This window comes from Tetrao urogallus (assembly GCF_951394365.1).
Source record: "Tetrao urogallus genome assembly, chromosome: 2".
Lineage (NCBI taxonomy): Eukaryota > Metazoa > Chordata > Aves > Galliformes > Phasianidae > Tetrao > Tetrao urogallus.
This window is the reverse complement of record NC_136814.1, coordinates 65,748,211-65,770,665: the sequence shown is the minus strand read 5'-3', so window position 1 is coordinate 65,770,665 and position 22,455 is coordinate 65,748,211. Positions and strand designations below refer to the sequence as shown.

The 22,455-nt window shown below is 37.8% G+C and overlaps 1 protein-coding gene across 1 annotated transcript in view; it reads left to right on the top strand.

Annotated features, from left to right (window-relative positions):
* The window catches only part of FIG4 (FIG4 phosphoinositide 5-phosphatase), a gene marked incomplete at both ends in the record, with an annotated part of 61,530 nt that extends 47,493 nt beyond the window's left edge, over positions 1 to 14,037 (top strand). Inside the window, 3 exons of the mRNA XM_079550487.1 lie at positions 342 to 424; positions 2,783 to 2,872; positions 13,860 to 14,037. Of these exons, the coding sequence (XP_079406613.1) occupies positions 342 to 424; positions 2,783 to 2,872; positions 13,860 to 14,037 (351 nt within the window). The remainder of the gene's footprint in view (positions 1 to 341; positions 425 to 2,782; positions 2,873 to 13,859) is intronic.
* Between the last annotated feature and the right edge of the window lie 8,418 nt (positions 14,038 to 22,455).

The following is a 22,455-nucleotide window of genomic DNA, read 5'->3' as shown; positions in this document are numbered from 1 at the left end:
TTCTTTATTTAATTTCAACATAATACATACATCTATAAGTGCTCTATTAATATAAATTCTTGATATCTTGTTCTTTTCTGGTGGGATATCGTTCAAGAATCTTTTACCTTATTATTGAACAAGCGTCTTGAGGAAACTTTGTAGTAAGTTATTTATTTTATGCAGTAATTTATTTAATGCAGCTTGCACAAGCTACGGTTGCTGTGTATATGAGAAACTTGTTTGGTTTTGCCTACACTTCTGAATTTTCAGTTTTGGAAATAACTTCTTTCTTGAAAGCAGGCTTGTGTTTAGAAGTTACTACAGTATCCTCAGTCTGAATCTTTGCTCTTATGTTTCAGAATGTAGTTCAGTCCACTAAAGACGTATACGGAGTTAATCTTTCAGATGTTCCTTCTGAAGATGATATCACAATATATGCTAGGTGAGATACATTTCCAGTTGTAATAATTAAAAGGTGATTTGAGAAATCTCATCAAAAGTGCTTCTTTTGATGAAACATATTTGTATTTTTTATCTTAGACATATGGGCTGCCTGGAGGTGTTCAAAGAATGTTTAGACATTGTGTTTGTGGACATGGTTTAATGAGATCTATTGGTGATAGGTGGACAGTTGGACTGGATGATCTCGTAGGTCTTTTCCAACATTGGTCATTGTGTGATACTGTGATTTGGTGATATCCAAATACTATTGTTTTTTAAAATCAAACTGTTTTCAGATGTCTGTTTCAACTCTGAATTCAGTGCAAGTAATGCCATTGTCTTCAAATGCAATATGGAAATTAAATGAAAGATACTTCAATAGAAGTATCTGTCAATTAATATATTCCTAGAAATATTCCTGGTATTGGCTCTGGGCAGTAAAGCTGATGAAATAGTCAGAGGAAGTAGGTAACCCACTGTAGGAGCATGGATATTCAGGTACCAGATATTTCTACAGTGGGTTTCAGGAGAGGACAGAAGTAAGTTTGGCTGCTGCCATTGTCAAAGTTGCATGTAATGGCAGCATACAAATACATGTGCTGTGGGTATATAGCATGAAGCTTAGTAACAATGCGCTCTTCATTTTGAACTGCATCATGCTGCCACGTGCTCTTAATAAGTGATTATGTGATCTTGGGCCATACGTCCAGGAAATGAGAGTAAGGTAGAGCATATTGCAGGACAGAATATGGCTCTTCAGGTGGTCCAGCAAATTCCCACTCAGTTCCTGCACTTTGTTGTAAACTGCTACAATGTGAGGCAGCATGCCGCACAGCATGTGCAGGCTCTTCTCAGGAGCTGCTGGCTTACTGTGAGCAGTTGGAGATGGGGGCTGTGTAAGTATCAAGATACCACCTCCCACCTCCAACTAAATTCTTGCAGCTACAGAAACTTCTGCTTCTATTTCAAGGGTAATTTGGACTTTCGTACTATATTTGATTATTGTTACTGTGTCTGCAGGTGTCTTGGATGGCCAACTCCCACAGAGCAATGAGTAAATTACTAGTATGCTTCTCCAATGAAATACAGTGACTCTGTAGTATCAGGGAGCACTGGTTCTGAATTTTTGTAAGCCAACATAGAGCACAGGCTATGTAGTAGTTGTTTTAAGAACATGTGTTTAAGCTATTGTTCTCAATTTTGGAGAATGACAATGAAGCCAAACAGAACCTGGTTCAAATCTTTTTCTCCTGAGTCAGAAATGAATGTGAACCTTTTGATATTTTATTAACCAAAACTGAATTAGAATGATTTCAGTTACAGATGAACTAAAACAGCAAATGCTGTTGCCAAGAGAGGAGTTGCTTATGCAAGACACCAGGAGTGCCAGTCGATCATATTAGCTTAACAAACCAATGTTTCAAACACCTGATCAGTCAAGAGCATTAATGGGATTTGAAAAAATGTTCAAGGGAACTACATCACCTCAGAAGAACACAATATGTTAAAGAGAATACCTGTAAGGCATGCGTTGAAATGAGCTTCTGTGCATTTGTTTCTTTTTTCTAACAGTGTAACAACAGTGACTACTGTATATTAGAAGCCTTTCTTTTTTTTTTTGTTTGTTTTTTTTTGTTTTTGTGAAGGCAGTTTTATTTCAATTTGATCTTTTCTGATTTGATGTTATACGATCACTTGGTTCATTATTCCTGATAGTTCTTAACTTCGCCTTTATCTCTAACTTCTTTATTTTAACTACTGGAGGATGGATGCCTGTTTCACAAAATCACAGTATCACATAATGTCAGGGATTGGAAGGAACTTTGAGAGATCATCTAGTCCAATCCCTCTGCCAGAGCAGGAACACCTAGATCAGGTCACACAGGAATGCGGTGGGTTTTGAACGTCTCCAGAGAAGGAGACCCTACAACCACTCTGGGCAGCCTGTTCCAGTGTTCTGTCACCCTTACTGTGAAGAAATGTTTTTTCATATTTACGTGGAACCTCCCATGTCCCAGCTTGCACCCATTGCCCCTTGCTCTATCATTGGATGCCACTGAGAAGAGCCTGGCTCCATCCTCCTGACAGTCACCGTTTATATAGTTATAAACATTAATGAGGTCACCTCTCAGTCTTCTCTTCTGCCCCATGAAATACTACATGACAGCAATTAATAGGTAAACCTTTTACAAGCTAGAAAAAGCTGCGGAATTCTCACATGCACCTACTGTGTAGTTTTAAAAATCCTTGTTTACTCCAGAAGTAGATTATGGTCACTACTTAAAGACTCATTGTTTGTACCACTGGGGAGGTATTGCTTTTACATTTGATTTATTCTCCTATCAACTGTTTCTCACAGGTTTGTTCAGCTGGGACAGAGTCAACACAAGCAAGATAAGAGCAGCCAGCAATTTTGTTCCAAACATCAGCTGGATAGGGTTATAAATTTGTAAGTATTCTTCTTTTTTCCCTTAGTCTCTTTGTTTTTACTTTTTTCATTAGACCTGTAAAAGTTTATCAGGTAAAATTTATCTTAAACTGTTAGAGAGTCAAACTTCTGTTGAGGGATCAGTGTGTAGTGTGAAGAATCAGGTCCCAGCTTCTCCCTTGTGACTTAAAATCTTACCATGATTTGCAGTTATCTCTATGCAAAATGCTGAAGCTATAGAGTGTAAAAAAAACAATTCCTTATTGCTGTGATTGCTTTTGAAAGAGTTAGATTGAAAGAAGTTGATTGGCTTACATACACTGCATAAAAAATCTGAGAAATGCAGTTCAGTCTTTAGACTGAAGTCATCTGAGTTTGTTTGTTCTGAGAAAGCTCTGAATGCCATATATTTGTTTAATATACATTTGAGGAGTCGTGAGAGGTCACATGGGATATTTTCATATTTTTATTTCTTTGATGGATGCCTGGTGTTGGAAAAGGTAGGGCAAACGAGGAGTGGATTTCTGTTTTGTTTTGTGCCTGTATCTGTGCCACTAAAGTCAGCAGATATGTGCTAGCTAAAATCAGTATGTCATGCATTTTAAGTAAAGAAAAGAACATGTTGAGTTTGCGTTTTCCTCAGAAGCATCTCCATGGACTTTTTTTGGTTGCCTGCTTTGTGTTATATAGTTATTCCATGCGTTAGAGCTGGTGAGGCATATTTTTTAATGGTTTATTTGTTACAGTAGGTAAATTTCATGTTTACCATTGAAATGAAATACTGTTAAACAGCCATCAATAAGCTTACACTTTGTAGATGAATGCATCTGTAGTTTCATAATGAAATAAATTAAAGTAGTAAGTTGGCAAACTGTAAAATTGTTTTTAAAATGAAAGGACAACTCTAAGTGTATTGAAATGAAATGGTTATTAAGAAATCATTTTATAATAATGAGAATATTTTTGCTGCTCATAGAGGTGATTCTTTTTGTGTAGTTGCAAAATCTCCCAGCATGCTTGTGACAGCTGTGGGAGATAATCATCCCTTTCCTACCCCTTAAACTTAGAGTAAATTATTCCCCATGCTATGCTGCTGTAAAATTAAACACATTAAAGAGAATCTGTGCATATAATTATGGTGGCACTTGGGCGGGTTCAGACATTTGTTTTTTAACTTTCCCTAGAGTAATTTCCATGTATTTCAGAGTAGCATTAAGTGTAGAAAGTAGTGTTAAGTCACAGACTACACAAAGCTGTGCCTCCTGTCACTTCTCCTCTGGAAATGATAGAGACCATCTTTCTCTGCCAGTTCTGCATTTTTAACAACTTTTTAAAACTTTGAAATACTGTTCGGGTGGCGACAGAATCTTCTTTCAACATAGGTCATCAATGGAGCCATTCTTTCAAAGCGTGTTGTTCAATTTTGGAATAGGGAAGCTTTCTCTCTGTGTTCTAACATTTGAATTGGTGCTCTGAACCAGAAATTTCTTCAGAGAATACTAAACTCAGAGTATTGTGAACATATAATGAAACATATAACCTAAAAATAGTAAGAACCTCCTCTGGATTAGAAGCAAAAATGGACACTTGAACAAGGACCACAGTGATTCTTTTGGTACACTGTATTGCCATGCATCTGAAGAGAGGGTTGTTTGAGTACTGCGGTGTAATTACTTCTGGCTGACATTGTGTACTTGTACCTGGTTTCCTACTGCTCTTTGCAGTTTGATATAAATAACTCTGCTGAAAAACATACTTTCAATCATTTTTTCCAAATGCACTTCTTACATCTGTCTGGGAGTGCAAGAAATCCGATTTCCTCCTGAAGGGAGAATGGAGTGTTTTGATTCACTGTAGCTCTTCTGGAGAAGACTGTGGATATGCTTTAATGCTCCTGTTGTAAAGACTAGCTGGTTGCATACATTGGGATACAAGGTATCTTCAGTGCCTGTGTGCAGAATAGCAAACAACACTTGCACCAACTTTAATGAATCCACTGCCCTATTCTGACACAGATGAGGCCCAAGCAGGAGGAAAGTTTAATGACATCTGCAGGATGGGCTAGAGCTCTGTTCTCCTTAAACCTTTGAAAATGGACCTTCTTCAAAGATATACAGTCCATGTTTTCTAAATTCTCTTAATGTTAAATTTTGTAATTTTATTTTAAATCAGGACTGCTTAGATTCTGCTTGTCACTCCTGTATTGATCAGACATGACTGATACTGAGTAGCAATTATTATATGCAAGTTAGCTTTTAACTTTGCTCAAATAGTGCATGGGCTTTTTTACTGTTGGTTTCCAGATAAAGGAAATTAGGAAAATTTCAAAGAGCAATGAAATGCCCTGCATTTTCTATTCCTTTTAACTTGCTGATTGTTTTACTTTAGTATTTTTAATCTGTTAATATCTTTAAAATAATTAAAAATACAGCAGAACACATTGTAATTATCATTGAGTGTTTTACAGCCCTGGTTAGTTTTGGAAATAATTTCATCCATTTAGAGAAATTCCCTTCTTCAGTACTTCCTTATGAATTTGTTAGTATAAGGTCTATTTCTTAGAAGATTAGATAAAAAATGACTTTATATTTGCTAAGCAAACATGGCATTATCACTTCCTTATAACTGCACAAAACAAACAGTTGTCATTGAGCTTGTTCATCATTCTGTGTATTCAAATCCTAGGAATTCTTAGAGGGAGTGAGGTCCTTATTGTTGAAAAGCAGAAGTAAATGAATACAGTATCTGTAGAAGATTTAGTAGATAGATTTTTTTTATTATTTTTATTTTTATTTTACATTAAACATATCCTAAATGGCTTCTTGGCAGTGGAAACGAAGGCAAATCAAAGTGCATTAATAATTAGTCAACAAGTGACTTTGAAAATTACTAGTTGTCATGGATTCTTAACCAAGCTGGTAATTTGATTGTACAGTGCTTTTTTTGCATTCTCTATTTCAAATTAGCACCCTAATTTGTTGTTTCATGTCAGAAAAAGTTAAGTTTCATGAATTTCAGTAAAAACATTTATTCACAAGCCAGAGAATTCTTATAAATATTTATAAAAACATAGGTTAACAAACTTTACATTTTTATTTGTTTACACTAAACTTAAATCACAAGGACCTCTTATCTAGTTGCTGTTAAGTTTTGGTGTTGTTTCCCAGGGACCTTGTGAAAATGGTTTAAAGTTCATGTGATTCAGATCCTCATGTATGTAGGAAGAATAATCTTCTCTTTCATCTGTTCTGTCAACACTGAACTCTGAGCTTTTCAGAATAGAAAGTGTAGATTAGATTAGCGTAGCATTTTTGGTAGACTTGTCATCTGAGATGCTGAATGTTATATTGCCAATAAAACCATCAGCATTTATCTGATTTAATCATCATTTTCCATTTGTTTATGCATGTCTGCTTAAATTAAAAAACAGAAAACGCCATAATTTAAATGCTCACATTTGATCTAAGTTCTTCCTTTCCAAAACTAAACACAGTATTCCCTTTCTTTGCTCTCACTCCACTATGTGTGTTTTTTGGTTAGTTGCTTTGTTTTGTCCTGTCCTATCTCCTGACTTCTTTATATACAATCTTCAACTGTTGAATTAGCAAGGTCAGCATAAATCTTCCCTACTTAAAAGGCTCCTCAGAGATCACCTTTCTGTATGAGATGTCTCACCTTCTCTCAGATTCCTTTTCTGCACTGTAGGCAACCTACTCCTAATGTAGATTGGAAAATTCTCATTGAAGTGTGTAACTGTGTAAAGAGATGTTCTTCTTTCTTTGACTTTTGAAACTGCGTATGCTGTTATGGAGGTTTCCTATTTTTCAGTCTTCTCTGCTCCTGAAGAATGTGACTGAAATTTTGTTGTCTGTAGGGAATTGTGCATAAGGAGAGGAAAAAAAAATTGAAGACTCTTTCAAGACCTCAGTAAGCAATTTAAAGGGCTACCATTTAGGGAAAACAAATAAATAAATAGCTCAATTTGCAAGTTTTGTAGGTCAGATATATATACTTAGGATTCAAATAAGGCAACAGAGTACATTTTGTCTCCTTTAGATATTCTTTACAGATTGAAAAAGAATTACTATGGTGGCTCTCTGGTCACTGCTGTACTGTGAGCTCAGCATACCACCATGCACAGCTTCTTCTAAGTATGAAACTTTGTAAGAACTGAAGAATATTTCACTTCTTTTATTGTAAAGACAACAAACTCCTAGTGAAATGACAATATTGTGAAGCCTGGTCACAATTACTGTGCAAGTAACTGTCCTTTGCATGTCAGGAGTACTGTCCTTCAGGACATGGAGTTTACATTCTAATCAATTTTTATTGGGAGGCCATAGAAATAAAAGGTCTCAGGTTTATTTGATAGCCAAGCATAAATAATGTGCTCTCCTATCTCTAGTAAGATACTAAACTTATTCGAAAGATTCCTATGCAAATAATGTTGGAGAAATGCCTTTGTTTAAATGAGTGGACTGTACAAGCATTCTATAAACATTTACAGTTTAATATGTGCCTATTAATCAAAACTGGCATTTATGAACTCACGGTTCTTTCAAGATATTTTTAATATGTTGAAGCAATTGAGATTTAGTAACTAAATGTTCAAAATGACATTCACTTTGTCCCAGTTTCTTCAAGTCTTAGGAAATGACTTGACTCACTAGTGCTTCAGAAATGTCATGTCTTTAGAAACAAATCAATAAATAGAGATGGCATCAAATTAGTGTAGTACGTTTTGGTTTGTTTTTTTTGCACTTTCGAGTGGACTATACAGGCCAGCTGCATTTGATTAAGTGACATCTTTTCAATGTTAGATGGTGACATTAAGTTTGTACAGTGTGCTAGCATCAAATGCTGTTTGCTAGTTTAAATGCTTTAAATAGATAAATGAGTATCTGCAGAAGCTGTGGATTCTTTGAAAAAGATCTACTTTACAAACATCTAGATATAAATTCAGATGGACTAGAGTTTGATACCAATTGTGGAAACGCCTACTTTAGTGTTTATAATCAACTAGCAGTATATGATAGCGATGCTGAGGATAAACTATCACCGTTGGGGAAAAAAATTAGAAGTTTAAAGTGGAAATTCTACAGTATTACTCATGCAAGTACCAACAAAAAAACAGAACAAAGTGCTGATTTGGTAAGAGCATATTAGTGAGTCAGGCTCTCTTCAGAAGAGTTTCAGCTCTTTTGACACAAGAGTTGTTGTTGTTTAAGAGAAGCATTAAAGCAGCATTTTGTAAATTTTATCTTAATCATATAGGCAGATAACTTACTTACATTTTTATTATTAATTTATATTCTGTTGTAGTACTTACATTCTGTTGTACTACCACAGAATCCTAAGGTTAAGAAGCTTCAACAGGAATTATAATACATAGTTTTACATTATACATATACATATACAGTATAAATATACATTATAATAATTCTAAATAAGGAAGAATGACAATACAGTCTGTGCACTAAGACTTCACTTTTTGCAAAATTGTGAGGGCTATATATATGTCTTTAATTCTAGAAGGACCAAATGTTTCTGTGATGCAGCATAGCAAATTCTGTCTACAACTTGGTAAAATTGATTTTAGGTGTGCAGCCAAACTCTCTGGATGACCAGCGACTTTATATTACCATAACACAGACCTGAGCAATATGTAGTGGCTGTATTTTTTCAGAAATGACCAGCTGCAATACCAGCAAATTGTAATCTATTTTTTTCCTTCTTTACCTCTTAGAAGGTGAGCACTTATTCTCTCTCAATGAGTAGAGTTCTAAGAGTAGAAACAAATTTTAGTTTGTTTTCTCACCTGTAGTAATAATAGATGAACAGAACTAAATTCCATTATTCAAAATTGGATCACAGTTTTATCTTCTTAGGAATTCACGTGATTTGCCCTTGAAGAGATACTTGTTGAAATTCCTCCCATAAGAGGCTTTTCTTCACAGAATTTACATTTTTATCACTATCTAACACATATTGTTTCAGAAGTTAGAGATCCAAAGAACAATTCTAATACTGATTACAGCAGCAAGTGTTCTACTCTGCGAATTAAAAGCCCTTATCAAATTTTTAATTAAATTGATCATCATTTAGTAATTACATTATAAAGAAGAGGCAATTACGTTTTCATTTTAAAACACTGCAGTTACCTTTCTGAGAGCACTATAATGTTGCTAAGATACTCCTCAAAAACAAAGTAATATTTTATATGGAAAACACGAAGCAAGGCAGGAAATTTTAATGCACGCTTAACCATAGGAATGCTGGACCAACTGGTGAAAAGTATGTTTATGGCATAGATGATATTTGCAGAGGCAAACTAAGCTAGAACTAAACTAAACTGGTATTGGCCAGCTCAAATGCCTTTCTGCTGTTTTGAAGATCCCAAAGAAATGTGCATCATCATGTGTTACTGTTGAATGACTTTAAAATGAGTGAGCTGGCCTGGCTTGCTTACTTACTTTTGGCACTGCCCCTTTGGCAGCCAACAAGTGTCATGAAGAGCAGGGAGTTTGGCAGTGTCCACCCGTAAATTAGAAAGGGAGCAAGAAAGCTTTGGTTGTAGACATAGTCTTAGAAGCGAGGAAGAGATTATGGCAGAAGTCCCTTAAATTAATGGGAGAAGGATTGAAGGGATGATGATATTGAAGATATTAAGGGGCAGATTCAGGGAGGTGTAAGCACTGACAGTTTTCGGAAGACTGCTTAAAAGTTGGGAACCACTATGCTAAACAAAGATAGCATGGGAAGAGAAAAATTGTACCCTAAGGCATTTTACAGTCTGTCTGATAAGATGCATTGTTAAATCCAATCTAAATTTATCATTAAAAGTTTAGAAAAGAGATGCCTTCAAGTGGTAACCATTCCATAACTGTTAAAGTCCAATATAAGTCAAAGGGATTTCTTGGCATGTTGCTGAATTAGCTGGTGATAGTCTGAAATAGCTGTGTTTCCATGATTGGCTTCAGTAGAAATTTGAGGGCCGAATCACTGATTAAAGCTGTGCTTTGGACTTGAAATTGTGTTACATAAATTTTGCATATTTTAAGACTTGTAGATGAAGAGTGCAGTGTCTTCTAAGGCAACTTTACTGAATAACAGCAAGGATTAAGGAAAGCTTGGATTTAAGTTAAATGTGTCGTTTTTAGGGGACTGTAGTTGTAACACCTGAACAATTAATATTCTGTGCCATTCAGCCAAGTTCCAAGAAAGAAGACAAATTTATGTATTCTAACTGTGCACTTATTGAAAAATAGTAAAATCAGAAAGTATTGTGGCTTAGGTGTGTAAACTTTTTGTGAGTCCAGTCTGTATCTTCAGTTCCCAAATAGTCTGAAAAACCTTTTCTTTGCATTATTATATTAATTCTATGCAATTGTAGTTTACTTTATATATATCATATTGCTTGGTAACATTGTATTTTGTAGTCAGGAAGTATAAATTATTTGATGAGTTTGGGAAGATGATCAGAAGGGCTTGAAAGGAAATTTCTGTTGTAGTCCCATCTTGTTTAAAATCAAAAGCTTTGATGCTTTTTCTTCTGACTTTGTCCCTTCATACTATATATCAAATAAATGGGAGAATTTATGCTTAAGTTCTTAAAAATACTAATGAAGTTAAGCCAGCTGTCCTAAGTAATTCTAGACATAGTAGGTGACCTTTAACTTTTCCTTTCTTAGAAACTGAAAACGGTTAAAAGAAAAAAAAAAAGTTCTTTTAGTCCAGAAGAAAAATATTTTCCTGTGGACTTTTTTTTTTGCAAGAAATCTGATTTTTTGACTCTTCAACACAGACTTAAAATCTATGTGATGGAGATTTGAAAGATGAATTCAAGCCTTTATTTTAGCATTTCTTTTGTCTGACATTGGTCTGTTTTGACCAAGTTTTAATTCAGAGGCAGCCTTGCTATTTTTCACCTCTGGAAATTAACTGGTTGCTGTTACACTGTGAATATTGGGTGGTTTTGAATGTCTGATATTCTATTTGCTGGTGTACTTAAACTTTTTCTTCACATTTCTCTTCCAGTTGATTGAGAATCAGTGGGGCTTTTTCCAGATTGACCTTGCAGGCATTACTTCATGCTCATAGTACAACTAAAGGAACATTACTGTATTTCATTTATAGAAGGTCTTTACCTTCATTTGAATTTTCCAATTCTTTGAAGGCAGAGTTCCCTGTATTTTCCCTTTAAAGGAGGATATTACACACCCAGAAGTAACTTATTTCTTGAGGGGCATCTAGATAGTGAATCATAGTTTCTGTGGAATTTAGTGATGTTAATATGGATGAATCTTTATTGCATTTGGGTTGATTGATGCTCACTTTTGAAAATAATCAGCTTTGACAGAAAGTTGCTGCTGTAATTTCTTAGCTGAGAAGTTTTGAGTCCAAAAAATGTGTGCATACACTGATATGGTCTTTAACAATAGCATTCTGTTTTTCAGACGCTGCTTGTTATCCCAGTATACTTTTAAGTAATGTATTTAGAAAATTTGTCTTCAGTGGCTAACGTACTAGATGGCAAATGAAAAGCTAGTTTTTAAAAAAAATCTGTGTCATTAAAGGCGGTTTTGTTCAATGCGTTATTGAAGAGGATGTGGTAGGCTTTGGAACTCTCCATAAATGACAAGATGATGAGGTTGATCAGAAAATAGCTAACGTATGAGGAGAGATAAAATACATTTGGTTGCATAATAGTGATGCGGAGGAGGCAAATAGAGGATGACTGTTCACCATTTCTTCCACTTTAAGAACTACAAGCAACCAAGGCACGTAATCTCAAATCAAATGAATGTCACATCAGACACAACCAAGTAGTAGAACTTTTCCCCAAAGGATTCTATGTGTCTCAGAGAAATATTAGAAAAATCAGTGAATACCTTGGAAATTGCTTCTCGTGAAACAGAAGTCCAGTTTCAAATTTTATCCCATATAGTTCCTAAATTCTGGTGCTGAGACTGATAAATATTCTGGAGATGGGATTATTCAGTACCTGTTTTGTTTTTAAAAGCTATTCTAAAGCACTGATACTAGTTGCTTCATGAAACAGGATAGTAGATGTCATGAAATTTTGGTCTGACATAGAAGAAAAGGATTGATTTATCAAAGTGTTCGGTGTATATGGTGGTAAGAAAGTGTTTAAATCTTTGTTGTAATGAATGCTTGGGCAGCATTGTTTACAGAGAGTTTTATAAAGCAGTAGTTTGTTAATGCCTATCTAAAGAGTTAAAATAGCTTTTCCAGGTGAAACAAAAAATACAAATATATGAGAACTGATGATTCAGAGAACTCTTCAAAGCATGTATGCCATTTTTTTAATAACTGAAAAATGATCTATTTCTCCTGCTTAGGAATTATAGGTGCATTGCATCCACTATTCTGGATAACTCATAGTTCTGTCAGATAGTTTTTCTTTGCAGTTCATTTCAAAATTAGATTTCTTCTAAATCAAATAATATTAACAGAAGAAAAAGTTAACATGGGTTACCTTCAGATGTTGACATATTAGTCATTAAATGTTCTGTTGTGGAATCCAAACTGTTCTGCTATCAAGCAGGTAAAAGTCAGGGAGTGTTTTATAAATAAATTATTGAAGTATTGCTGGGAAATGCACGTACTATACTTATGAATATTGCTTTCGTAATAGCTTTGTGCTTTAAAAATGGAAATTGTTGCACATATACTTTGTGTTTATTCACTTATTATATATTGTGTATAAATAGTTTTCTTACTACTTTGTTGTTGATTTTGGAGAATGCATTTCTACTAAAAAAATTTGGCTTGGAACCATCAAATATGTTAAATTTGAAAGGATCCTGGAGGCCATCTGGTCAAATCCCAAATTAATTTGCTCAGGACCACGTACACTCGAGCTTTTCGTGTCCTTATGGATGGGGGTCTCCAGTCTTTCTGAGCAACTTGTTTAGTGTTTGACAACCCTCACAGTGGAAAAATGTTTCCTTAAACGTGATCAGGACATCCCACATTGCATATTTTCTTGTCCTTTTTGAAATCAGTCCTTTCAGCATGTACTCCACAAAGAGGCTACTTCCATGGAGTCTATAACCTCCCATTAGGCAGTAGAAGATAGCCGAGCTGAGCAAACCTGGCACACACAGCCTCTCATCATACATCAGGTGCTCCAGCTTTGTAATCATTTTGATGACCTTTATTGAACTCATCCAAGTATTTCAGTGTCTGCCTTGTGCTGGAGAGCCCTAATCTGGGCACAGCACTCCAGACGTGATCTTATGAGTCCAGAGTACAGGGAGACACAGTCAGTTCTTGCTGCCTATGCAGTTTTACAGAGTTGTAGTGAGAAGGCCAGCTTCTGCCTTATGAGTGAGTCTGATTTTACAACAGTGCCTAGAAAAGTTCTGGTGTACTCAGGTTCTTGGAAACTTTCAGACTACATGTATTTCTCAGAAGATGAGTAGGTGTAAATGTTAGTATTCAAAGAGAACATGTGCTGTATGAAGCTATTTAAAAGATAAGTTCAGGAGATATCAGCTGTGCCAGTATACAGTGTTGTTGCCGATAGTCAGTCATCTGTTTCCTTATAGATAGATGGACATTTCTTATCTGATAAATCCTTTCTGTTTGTTAGTTTAGAAAGTCATGTCTTGCTTGTTATAATTGCTACTGAGTGGGTAGTTCAATGAAGTTTTCCCATTATCTGCTATAATGTATGGCACAGATCAGCTCGGGTGCCTACTGATCATAGAAGAACTGAGGAAGGATGGAAAAAATGAGGACAGAGTGAAGGAAATACAGAAAGTATCCAGAAATGTGATTAGTGACATCTTACCTAATTACCCTACTTGGAAATCAGGTCTTACCAGGCCTGCAGTAGCAATCTAGGTAAATGGATTATTGACTGCCAAGCTACCTTTCCATTGACTCTCATGCATAAGATTTCAAGGAAAATGAATACTTCTCTTTAACTTTGCAATTTTGTCTTATTTAAAGTTCAAATATTCTGTGTGTTTTCTTCCAGAATACCAATCTCCTCCTTTTCTCAAGATAATATTTATGAAGTCCAGCCTCCGAGAGCTGATAGGAAATCAATAGAAATTTTTCATGCACACATTCAGGCTGGAAAAGGAAACATGCAGCCCTTGGGAAAAGATGACTTCCTCATGTACAGAGAGTACATTCGAAACAGATACCTCTAAATATGAGCTGGATTCTCACATCGAGTCTACAGTAGTGATTGCTTGTGAAAATAATTTTAGAAAGGAGTTCTAGTTTTGTTATTTTGCAATAATAAAGTTATTTTCTTAAATCTTTTATCTTACAATTCTATTTACTGGTTTGCTGTTACACATTTATAGTATTGTGCTTTATATGAAAAACAGTGATTTAATACTTGTTTTTCAGCTGAAAAAGAAGCATCTATCTTAAGAGATTAAGTGAATAATCACAGTACTTGCAGTTGCTGGAAAGTATTTAGTGATTTATGGCAAAAAAATGGCATCTTTAGGGTTTTATCTTAATTTCTTACATTCTTATGTTTGCTCATGAAGTTGAAATGATTTGTACATGAGAAGAGAATGTTTTCTTCCTTTCTTCCATTACAGGAAACAACCCAACCAAGCGTTTTCTGATATTTCTTGAGATTTTTGGCAAAATGAGTGCTTGTACTTTGCTGCTTTCTTAAACAAAAGAAAAAATTATGTCAAAATCAGAATTTGCCTGTAGACTAACAAGTCTGCTTGTGTGAAAACTAAACCTTCCTATGCTCGTGGCTACGGAATCCATGCTATAGAGAGGGTGAAAACGGCTTGTGAAGAATTATCGTGAGCTTCCAGTAGGACTCTGAGATGAACCTCTCAGTGACTACATCATAAATGAGGGAGTGCTATTTGGACTTTGGTGGAGATTCAAGACCACCCTGTGTCTTTACTGTATGATAGGTGTCACCCCCTTTGCACCAGATTTTTTCCCCGTATTTGTGCATGTGTAAAGTGCTTTCTGTAAGGTGCTGTAGGTTCAAACCTACAACCTCCCCAGGAAACGGGTAATTGGTGTATAGAGCCTGGATCAGCTGGGATGATCATACGCAGGAGGTGGATTTAGGCAACATCATGTCCAGCACTAGGTAAGAATGAAGAGAAGCAGGTATCTGAAGTAGGCTATTTGGTTTGGCCTTGTGATCAAAATGTTTCTCAAATAGGAAAAATAAAATTTAAAAACCCTATGATTTGTAATTACAAGCTAAAATTCCCAACGCTGCTATCTGCTCTTTTGCCTTGAAGAGCACTGACAGCAACAGCAGCATCCTTGACAGATGATGTTATTCCACGTGCTCTTACAATCTGTATTTCAGGATTTTCTGGAATAACTCCGAATAACTTATCTTGGGAATGTCAGCCAACTGCATGTACTAGATGTAGAGAACATGTTTGTGTTCATAGTTAATTGCTTGCAGACCGCTGCCCCAGATTTTTTGGCTGCATGCTGCAAGCGTATTTCGCATATGTTTGCATATCTCCTGCAGTAAGTAGCACTTCTGTCAGTAATTCAACAAGAGAAGAGATTCACCGGATAAAGGGAAGAGATGTCGGTTGCTTGTGCAGCCTGTGTATTTCACTGTATGGACAGTGGGAGAACGTGGTACCTTAGGCTACCAAAAGATGACTGTGTCCATTTCCATTCACTGTTGTTAATTGATTAGTATTGCCAACACAAGTCCAGTCATACCAAAGATTCCAGAGATGCTGCCTTTAAGTCTGCCTACTTTATTCTGTTCCTGTGATAATAAGATTCAGTTCTCAGCCACGTTAACAGTTCTTAAGAGACACACGTTTCAGAAACTGAGGAAAGTATGGGTAAAATTAGTATAAACACAAAAGGAATGGGCTGTATTGGCTGTGAAGAGTAACATGGTCTCTTTTGACTTTATTTAGTAATGATCTAATTTAATATTATGCTGTATGGACAGATACTACATTTCTCAGATACATATTTTTTTTCACACAAAATTTTGCTTGCTTCAGTGTTTCTGAAGGGTGCATTGAAATAAAATACCAAAATGTACACACAGAGTTAATGGCTTTGGTTTCTTTTCTTGCATGATTTCTTGTGATTCAAGAGGCACAAGCATAGGTTAGAACTCTTATTTCTGAGCCAGTGGTCTCTTGATGCCAGTCCTAAAGCTGCATTCTGTGACCCTGTTCATACTGATGCTTCTGCCCTTCCTCCTTGTAAGTTTTGCTCCCACTAGCAAATCCCACTGACTTTTTTTTCACCCACTCAAATTCCTTTCCAGAAAGGCTGAAACACAGTCCTTGCAATGTGCACACATCTGCAGCTACTGGTGGAGAGAAGGTGAAGGCACTGTACTTTCTGCTGAGGTAATATTTATGGTTGCTCTTCATTTTGGTGTGGAGGTTTTGACATTTTTGCACAGGATCCCAGGGAGGTTCTTTCAGCTGTGCAGACACCAATCAGCCAAGTGCTAGAAGAAACTCCAATTCACGTGACCTGTCAAACCATCTGCTTTTGGTGCTCCTTGCAGTCAGGTGAAGCAACAGTTTCCCTCAGAAGATGCTTCATGCTCCATGAGAGCTTCACCTTGCCAGCGCTCCCCAGATGCCAACACACACAGTATTGAAGATAAAACAGTGCAACTTCAACAGCTGTGTGAGTGTTTCATTATGCATGGAGTTCCGTTTGCTGCTATAGTTTGAATCCAAGTGATCACCAGGAGACTGATACGGAAAAGGTAAAAGGTGCGTGGTTCCCAGATGCCTCCCTCCCTCTTGTATGTGTTTAACAAAACTAATTGAAAAGTTGCCACTTTTGGTGGTGATATAAAAGTTATATGAAAACTAGCACAATATGTTACAAAGTGAGGTCATAAGACTGCAGCCCTTGCAAGTATTGATATTCAGCAGTTATTTATTGGAGTTCTTGAATCTGAGTGTTACAAAGAAAACTCTTGCAGCTGCTAGTCTGCCTACTAGAATCAAGCACAACAGTACTGAGAAAAGGTGTTAGAAACAAGCTTTGGAATTACTGTATTTTTTTAGGAGAAATGCATGCTTGCTGCTTATCTATCTGAGCTTTGTGTATAGCATTTAAATTCTTTTATTTTTAATATATTCATCGGTGAAGGATAGAGATGGGATGATGAGATTCAGACAGACATAATTCAGACATTACGTTCAGGGCAAGTAATGAGCCCTCTGGGACAGCCCTGACACATTTTCCCTTTCTAGGAATTGTGCTGCTTGTGCTAAAGCCCAGTATGGTTTTTAAGTGTTACAGTTGCAGTAGAGGTCACATTAATAGTCTTCATCCCTGTGCAACACACAGCATTTATGAGATGGTGAGTGCAATGCAACCTTCGCATCCCCTGAAAAACCTTTGGCCTCCAGAGAGCACTTCTTTTTTGTGTTCTGTATCAATGTAAGTACTACTTTATCATAAGGATATAAGGTCCTTTGTCACCCTATTTTTTCTATTTTTTGTCTAATTTTTTGTTAATTGTACTTCCTCTTTTTATTTTTATTTTTATTTTTTATGACCAACGGTTCAGAATCCTTTTTCTTACCCAGAACTGGGCCACAAGCTCCAGTTTTCCCATAATATTCTTCTCTTCCTTTTACTCTCTGAAGTAAAACTCCCTGAAACCCCCTGAATGTTCTTTCATTGAAAAAATACTGAAAAGCCATGTTGCTTTCTGCAGCACTCCATCTCCCTCCTGTGCCATCACCCGCCCTGCCTGCCTTCCTGCCTCCCGCAGTGGTGATAGACGTGCCTCATCTCTTTTGGGCTCTCTGTGCCTTATTAACATATTTGTGAGGAGCGCTCTGCTCGGGTACAAGATGTGAGTAGATCTTAAGCAAACTGTAGGCATCGCTTAAATCTTTCCCTCCAGAGAAAGCCAAGAGCTGTTCTGAATGAGAAAGAGCATTTCAAGCAGTCCCTTCTCATCCCCTCTGGTTTGCCATACCTTGTCCTTCACCTCCCTGCTACTACACTTAGCATGTGTGCACCACCATGCTCTGAGTGAAAATCTGCGCTTGCTGCAGACATGGGAGGTCTGTGACAACAGGCATGCCTGGTAGTTAGCCAGTTTCCTACAGCTGCTGACAAACCTTGAGCAATTAGCCTTGTGAATACTCACCATAAGCATTCCTGGTCAGAGCAGCATTCCTAAATACTGCAGGCACACTCTACACAAAGCTGCTAATGAGATGGTAAATCTAGACTTTGGGATAAACCTGTGACCCCGCTTTCACTCTGGGGTGTTTGCCTGTGACTAACACATTGAAAATTTGTGTCTATGAGTCACCGTTTGCACATTTAATGTCAGGTTATTCTGCTTCAATAACTGTAAACTCTTTTAGAATAGAGTTCCTAAATGGCACTGAAACTGACAATGATTTCAATAGAAAATAGTGTGATCATGCAAAATCTGAAGGGTACTGTCCCCCTAGTAGATACATGGTGCAATACCAGCCCACAGCAGCTGTTGTGGTCATCATCTCATACTGTGAACCCCAGCAATGACTGAGCAGTTACTGAACTGAACAAAAATGTGCCTGCCTTGCAATATTTTCTGCAAGATTTAAAAAAAAAAATACAATGAAACATCATCACCGGCAGCAACCAAAAACCTTGAGCATCAGCAGCCTGGAAAGCAAGAAAGCTCAGATTAGCACTTTGTGGGTGCTGGACAGGAGATGTGGGTTTCTGGCAGCACACCTGCTTCCTTCTGTCACCTGTCTGTGAATGGATGGTGCCCAACGTGTGCTTTCCTGTGATTTCCAATTCCAGTGACCCACGATAATAACTTACGGTGGTAAAAACATAACCCAGTGTTATTCTGATGGCATGGTGAAGAGACAAAGAGAGCAGTACGTACACTTCTTTTGTATAATCAGTATCTCTATTACCTTGCCTTGCTTGTTTTATTACTCATATATCCAGAGTTGATGTTAGTGAGTTCAATTTTTGTTAGTTTGTTTAGTTTTCCCAATACTTCCCTGGAAATACAATGTAAATGAAGATGAGGGGAAAGAAAAAGAGGGAACTAAGAAAAAAAGGCAAGATTTCTACTCCCAGTTAAGCTTAAACTCACCTCGTTGCATGCAGACATTCTCCACAGCCCAGAAATCCTACAATGACTTCTCTCATAGAAACAACAAATGTTCTGTGTCACTTTCTTCCCAGTTTTTCCCTGCTTGCATAACTGAATAACGGACTCCGGACACACAAGTTCTAGTTGCAAAATACGATGCTGGGCTTAAAACTCATTTGAGCTTTTCTTTTCCCCAGCTCAGAAGTGTGTTTTGTGGGACCACAAACTTCTGCTCAGCAGGAGAAGGGACCCTCAGTGAAACCTCTCCTAACAGAGGCAGCTTTTTAAAGAGTTGGTCCTGTCATGTGGGAGGGAATCCTTTTTCCTCTAAATTACCATAACCTTTCCACATGGTCTGGGTGAACTTCTATGTATTTTTCCTTTTGCCCTTCCTTCTCTCCCCATAAATAGCAGTCCTTTACAGCAAGCTTTAGACCAGGAGCGTGCATCTCAGTGAGACAAGAGGAGAAGGAAAAAGGGAACATAAGAGCTTGAGTTGCCTGGTTTGGACCTTGGTGAGGGATATTTGAGCAAACACGAGGCTGCTCAAGGAAGAGCAGCAAAGACGACTGCAATTTAGTTGCTAGGAGCTGCAGAAAGGCGTTGAGGGACAAGCTGTACATGAGCTCGGACACATGCACATCGTTTGCTTTCACGTTGTCAGGCAAGTGGGCAGGTTGGCGTTACAAAGCCCGGAGCAAGCTGTGCTACTGAGTCCTGCTGAGAATGCGAGCATGGTCCAACATGCACAGGGACATGTGGGGCAAGCAGGTGGCTGGGTCTCAGCACGTGTGTGGTAAGCAGAGAGCCTGCGGTTGAGACATGCCCAACAGCCACATGAACGCTGGCAGGAGTCACGGCAGCATTGGGAGGATACACGTGCTGAGCCTGATTTGAATTTCCAAAGGTCGCATTTGTCATTCTCTGTGTACCGGCATTCTCATTAATGAGCTTCTCCACTTGGTGCTGTGCGATGTCCTCAGAGAGGGCTGTGGTACCCACAGTGGCACAAGGCTACCACCAAGATTCAGCCACCATAGACACAGGCAGGAACAAACAGCCTCAAACAGGGACCAGCAATCCATAGCTACCCTGGGACTCACAGAGCTTAGTACAGCTTCTCCTCTGCCTGCTGCTAGCATGTTCTCCTTCTGCTGCCTTGGCTTGGATTTCTGATGAACGTATGCTATGAAATGACTTTTCCAGTAACATTTACACCATCAGAGGACCTACAGACCCATCAACTTCCCACTCCTTTAATGTTTTATGCTTGAAGGCAGGGTTTGAGTAGTGCATTAGTTTTCACTGCAGCCTGCTGAGAAAACCCACTCACTCATGCATGAAAATGTTGCTCTGCCACCAGCACATGAAGATGCCCAAGGCTGAAGACTGGGCTGGCTACAGCTTTGGTCAGAAAGAAGTGGTCACAACTGGGGAACTTCTCAACCATGTAAATGACGTGTGACCCCTCCTCTACCTTGCCTATCCTATTTTCAGATGTTCAATACTGTACATATCCAACAGATCACAGAATCTCTTGGTTTGTTTTAGTTGACACTGCACACTTGCTTCATGCTCCCATTTTATTAAATGTTGTATAAACAGCATTCTATGGAGAGCACAAACACGGCATTGGTTCAGTTGTTTCCTAGATGGGCTCTTCTCTTATGACTTTTAACTAACAGGCTTCTTTTTCAACTGCTTTCATTCTACATATCTTTTCCGTTGCTGATTTTGTAAATCCTTCTCCACATCTCCAACATCATGGTTCCAGGCCACCATTCCTGCTATGAGGGTTCACAGAATTGCTCTTCACCATCTCAGCTCTGTAGCTGTAGATCTGAAGCTGAGAAATTTAGTTAGGGATGTATTTCTTTCTAATTCTGTAGGTATTAGTTTGCTTACTTGTTTCTGCATGACAGATTTGAGTTGATTTAAAATTAGATTCCTAAATGTATTTCCTCATGTGTTTTTCTTCTGTTTAGTCTTTTCCTCAGCAGAGGCCCAGTGATTTTGCTGTTGACGTTGTCTGGCAGAAAGGGAAGCTGAAGGTAATAAAGGAAGTTAAAACTCTTTCCGTGTTCTCAAAGGTTGTGAATGACTCAAATTGCAGCCTGACCTGAAATCCCTTTTAGGAACACTTCACTACATCACTATAAGAGAAATGGCTATTCAGAAAAGGTCCAAGAAGACATAAATGCAAAGCAGTTCTTACCTTCTGGTAACTTTAACCTGTCTCTAGGAAATGTCTCTGCTTTTTCATACAGCCACGTGAAATCATCAGCAGATGTGTGCTGTCCAAGTGATCCACTAGGAGGTAGGTGTCCTTGTCTGGCTCTCCAGAAGGTAAGAAATGTTCCCTACTGCACTTCTTCCTCTCAACTGCATGAACATACTTTAGACTAAGCATTGCCATCTCTGCACAAATCTATTTCAAGGCACAGCCAGTGGATGGATTTCTTCAGTGAAACAGCAGCTTGTATTGGCTTGTGGGTAGAAACAGCAGGAGATAAGAGGCATTTTCAAAGAACATAGCTTTTTTCTCCATCCTTGGAAGTGGTGCCTCATTCTTGAAGGTGATCAAGGCCAAGCTAGATGGGGCTTTGGACAAAGTGGTCCACTGGGACATGTCCCTGCCCACAGCAGGAGGCTGGCACTGAATGGTCTTTGAAGTCCCTTCCAGCCCAAACCATTCTGTGATTCTGTGACCTCATGAGATGTCTTAAAGTTTAATGTTTTTATCTTCTGATGGATGATAGCTTTCCATTAAAAAAATAAAATCATCAAAGCAACTCTACAAAGTGTGGAGTATGCCTGCAGTATGAATTATATCAAAGGAACCATTCAGCTTGAGCAAATTATTTGATCAGTCCATAAATTAAAAAAAAAAAAACACGCAGACCTTCCCTATCCTTAATGTAAGTGTGTTTTTCATAACTTCAGTGTGTTTTTCAGCTTCTGTGTATGGAGCAATTACAAGTGCCTCTATGAAGAAATTAAGAGGCTTTGAACATATCGAATACATGTTTCTCTATTTCTTTCTCAGTTCCTTTCTTTTTGCTGGCAAGAACAGGTTTGCCAGTGCTCTTCCTCTATGTGCTGTGATTTAAGAGCACACTTCCATTTGGCTCAGGATCATTTTGGATATTGACCTATTTGTAACTCAAAACATGCATGGAAGGGAACATAAGCAGGAAATCTTCTGTTTTCATCTATGGAAAGAATTGATCTGAAGGTTTTGTATCCTTTTCCTTTGCCACCTTCACCGTGTGGTAGAACATACTCAGGATACTACTCTGTAGCACCTGTTCTTTCAATCTCAGCTTCAGGACCACCACCATCCTCCTTGCTGGCTGCGCGCTTATTGCCATGCAGCTAGTAAAACTCCTTGGGCTCACATTCTCCCTTCCTCCCTCCCTTCTTCTTCCTCTGTCTTACAGTAGCTTATTCCTGTTGGCATACCATTTTCCACAGACTCTATTTCAGATCTTTTTTTCAGTAA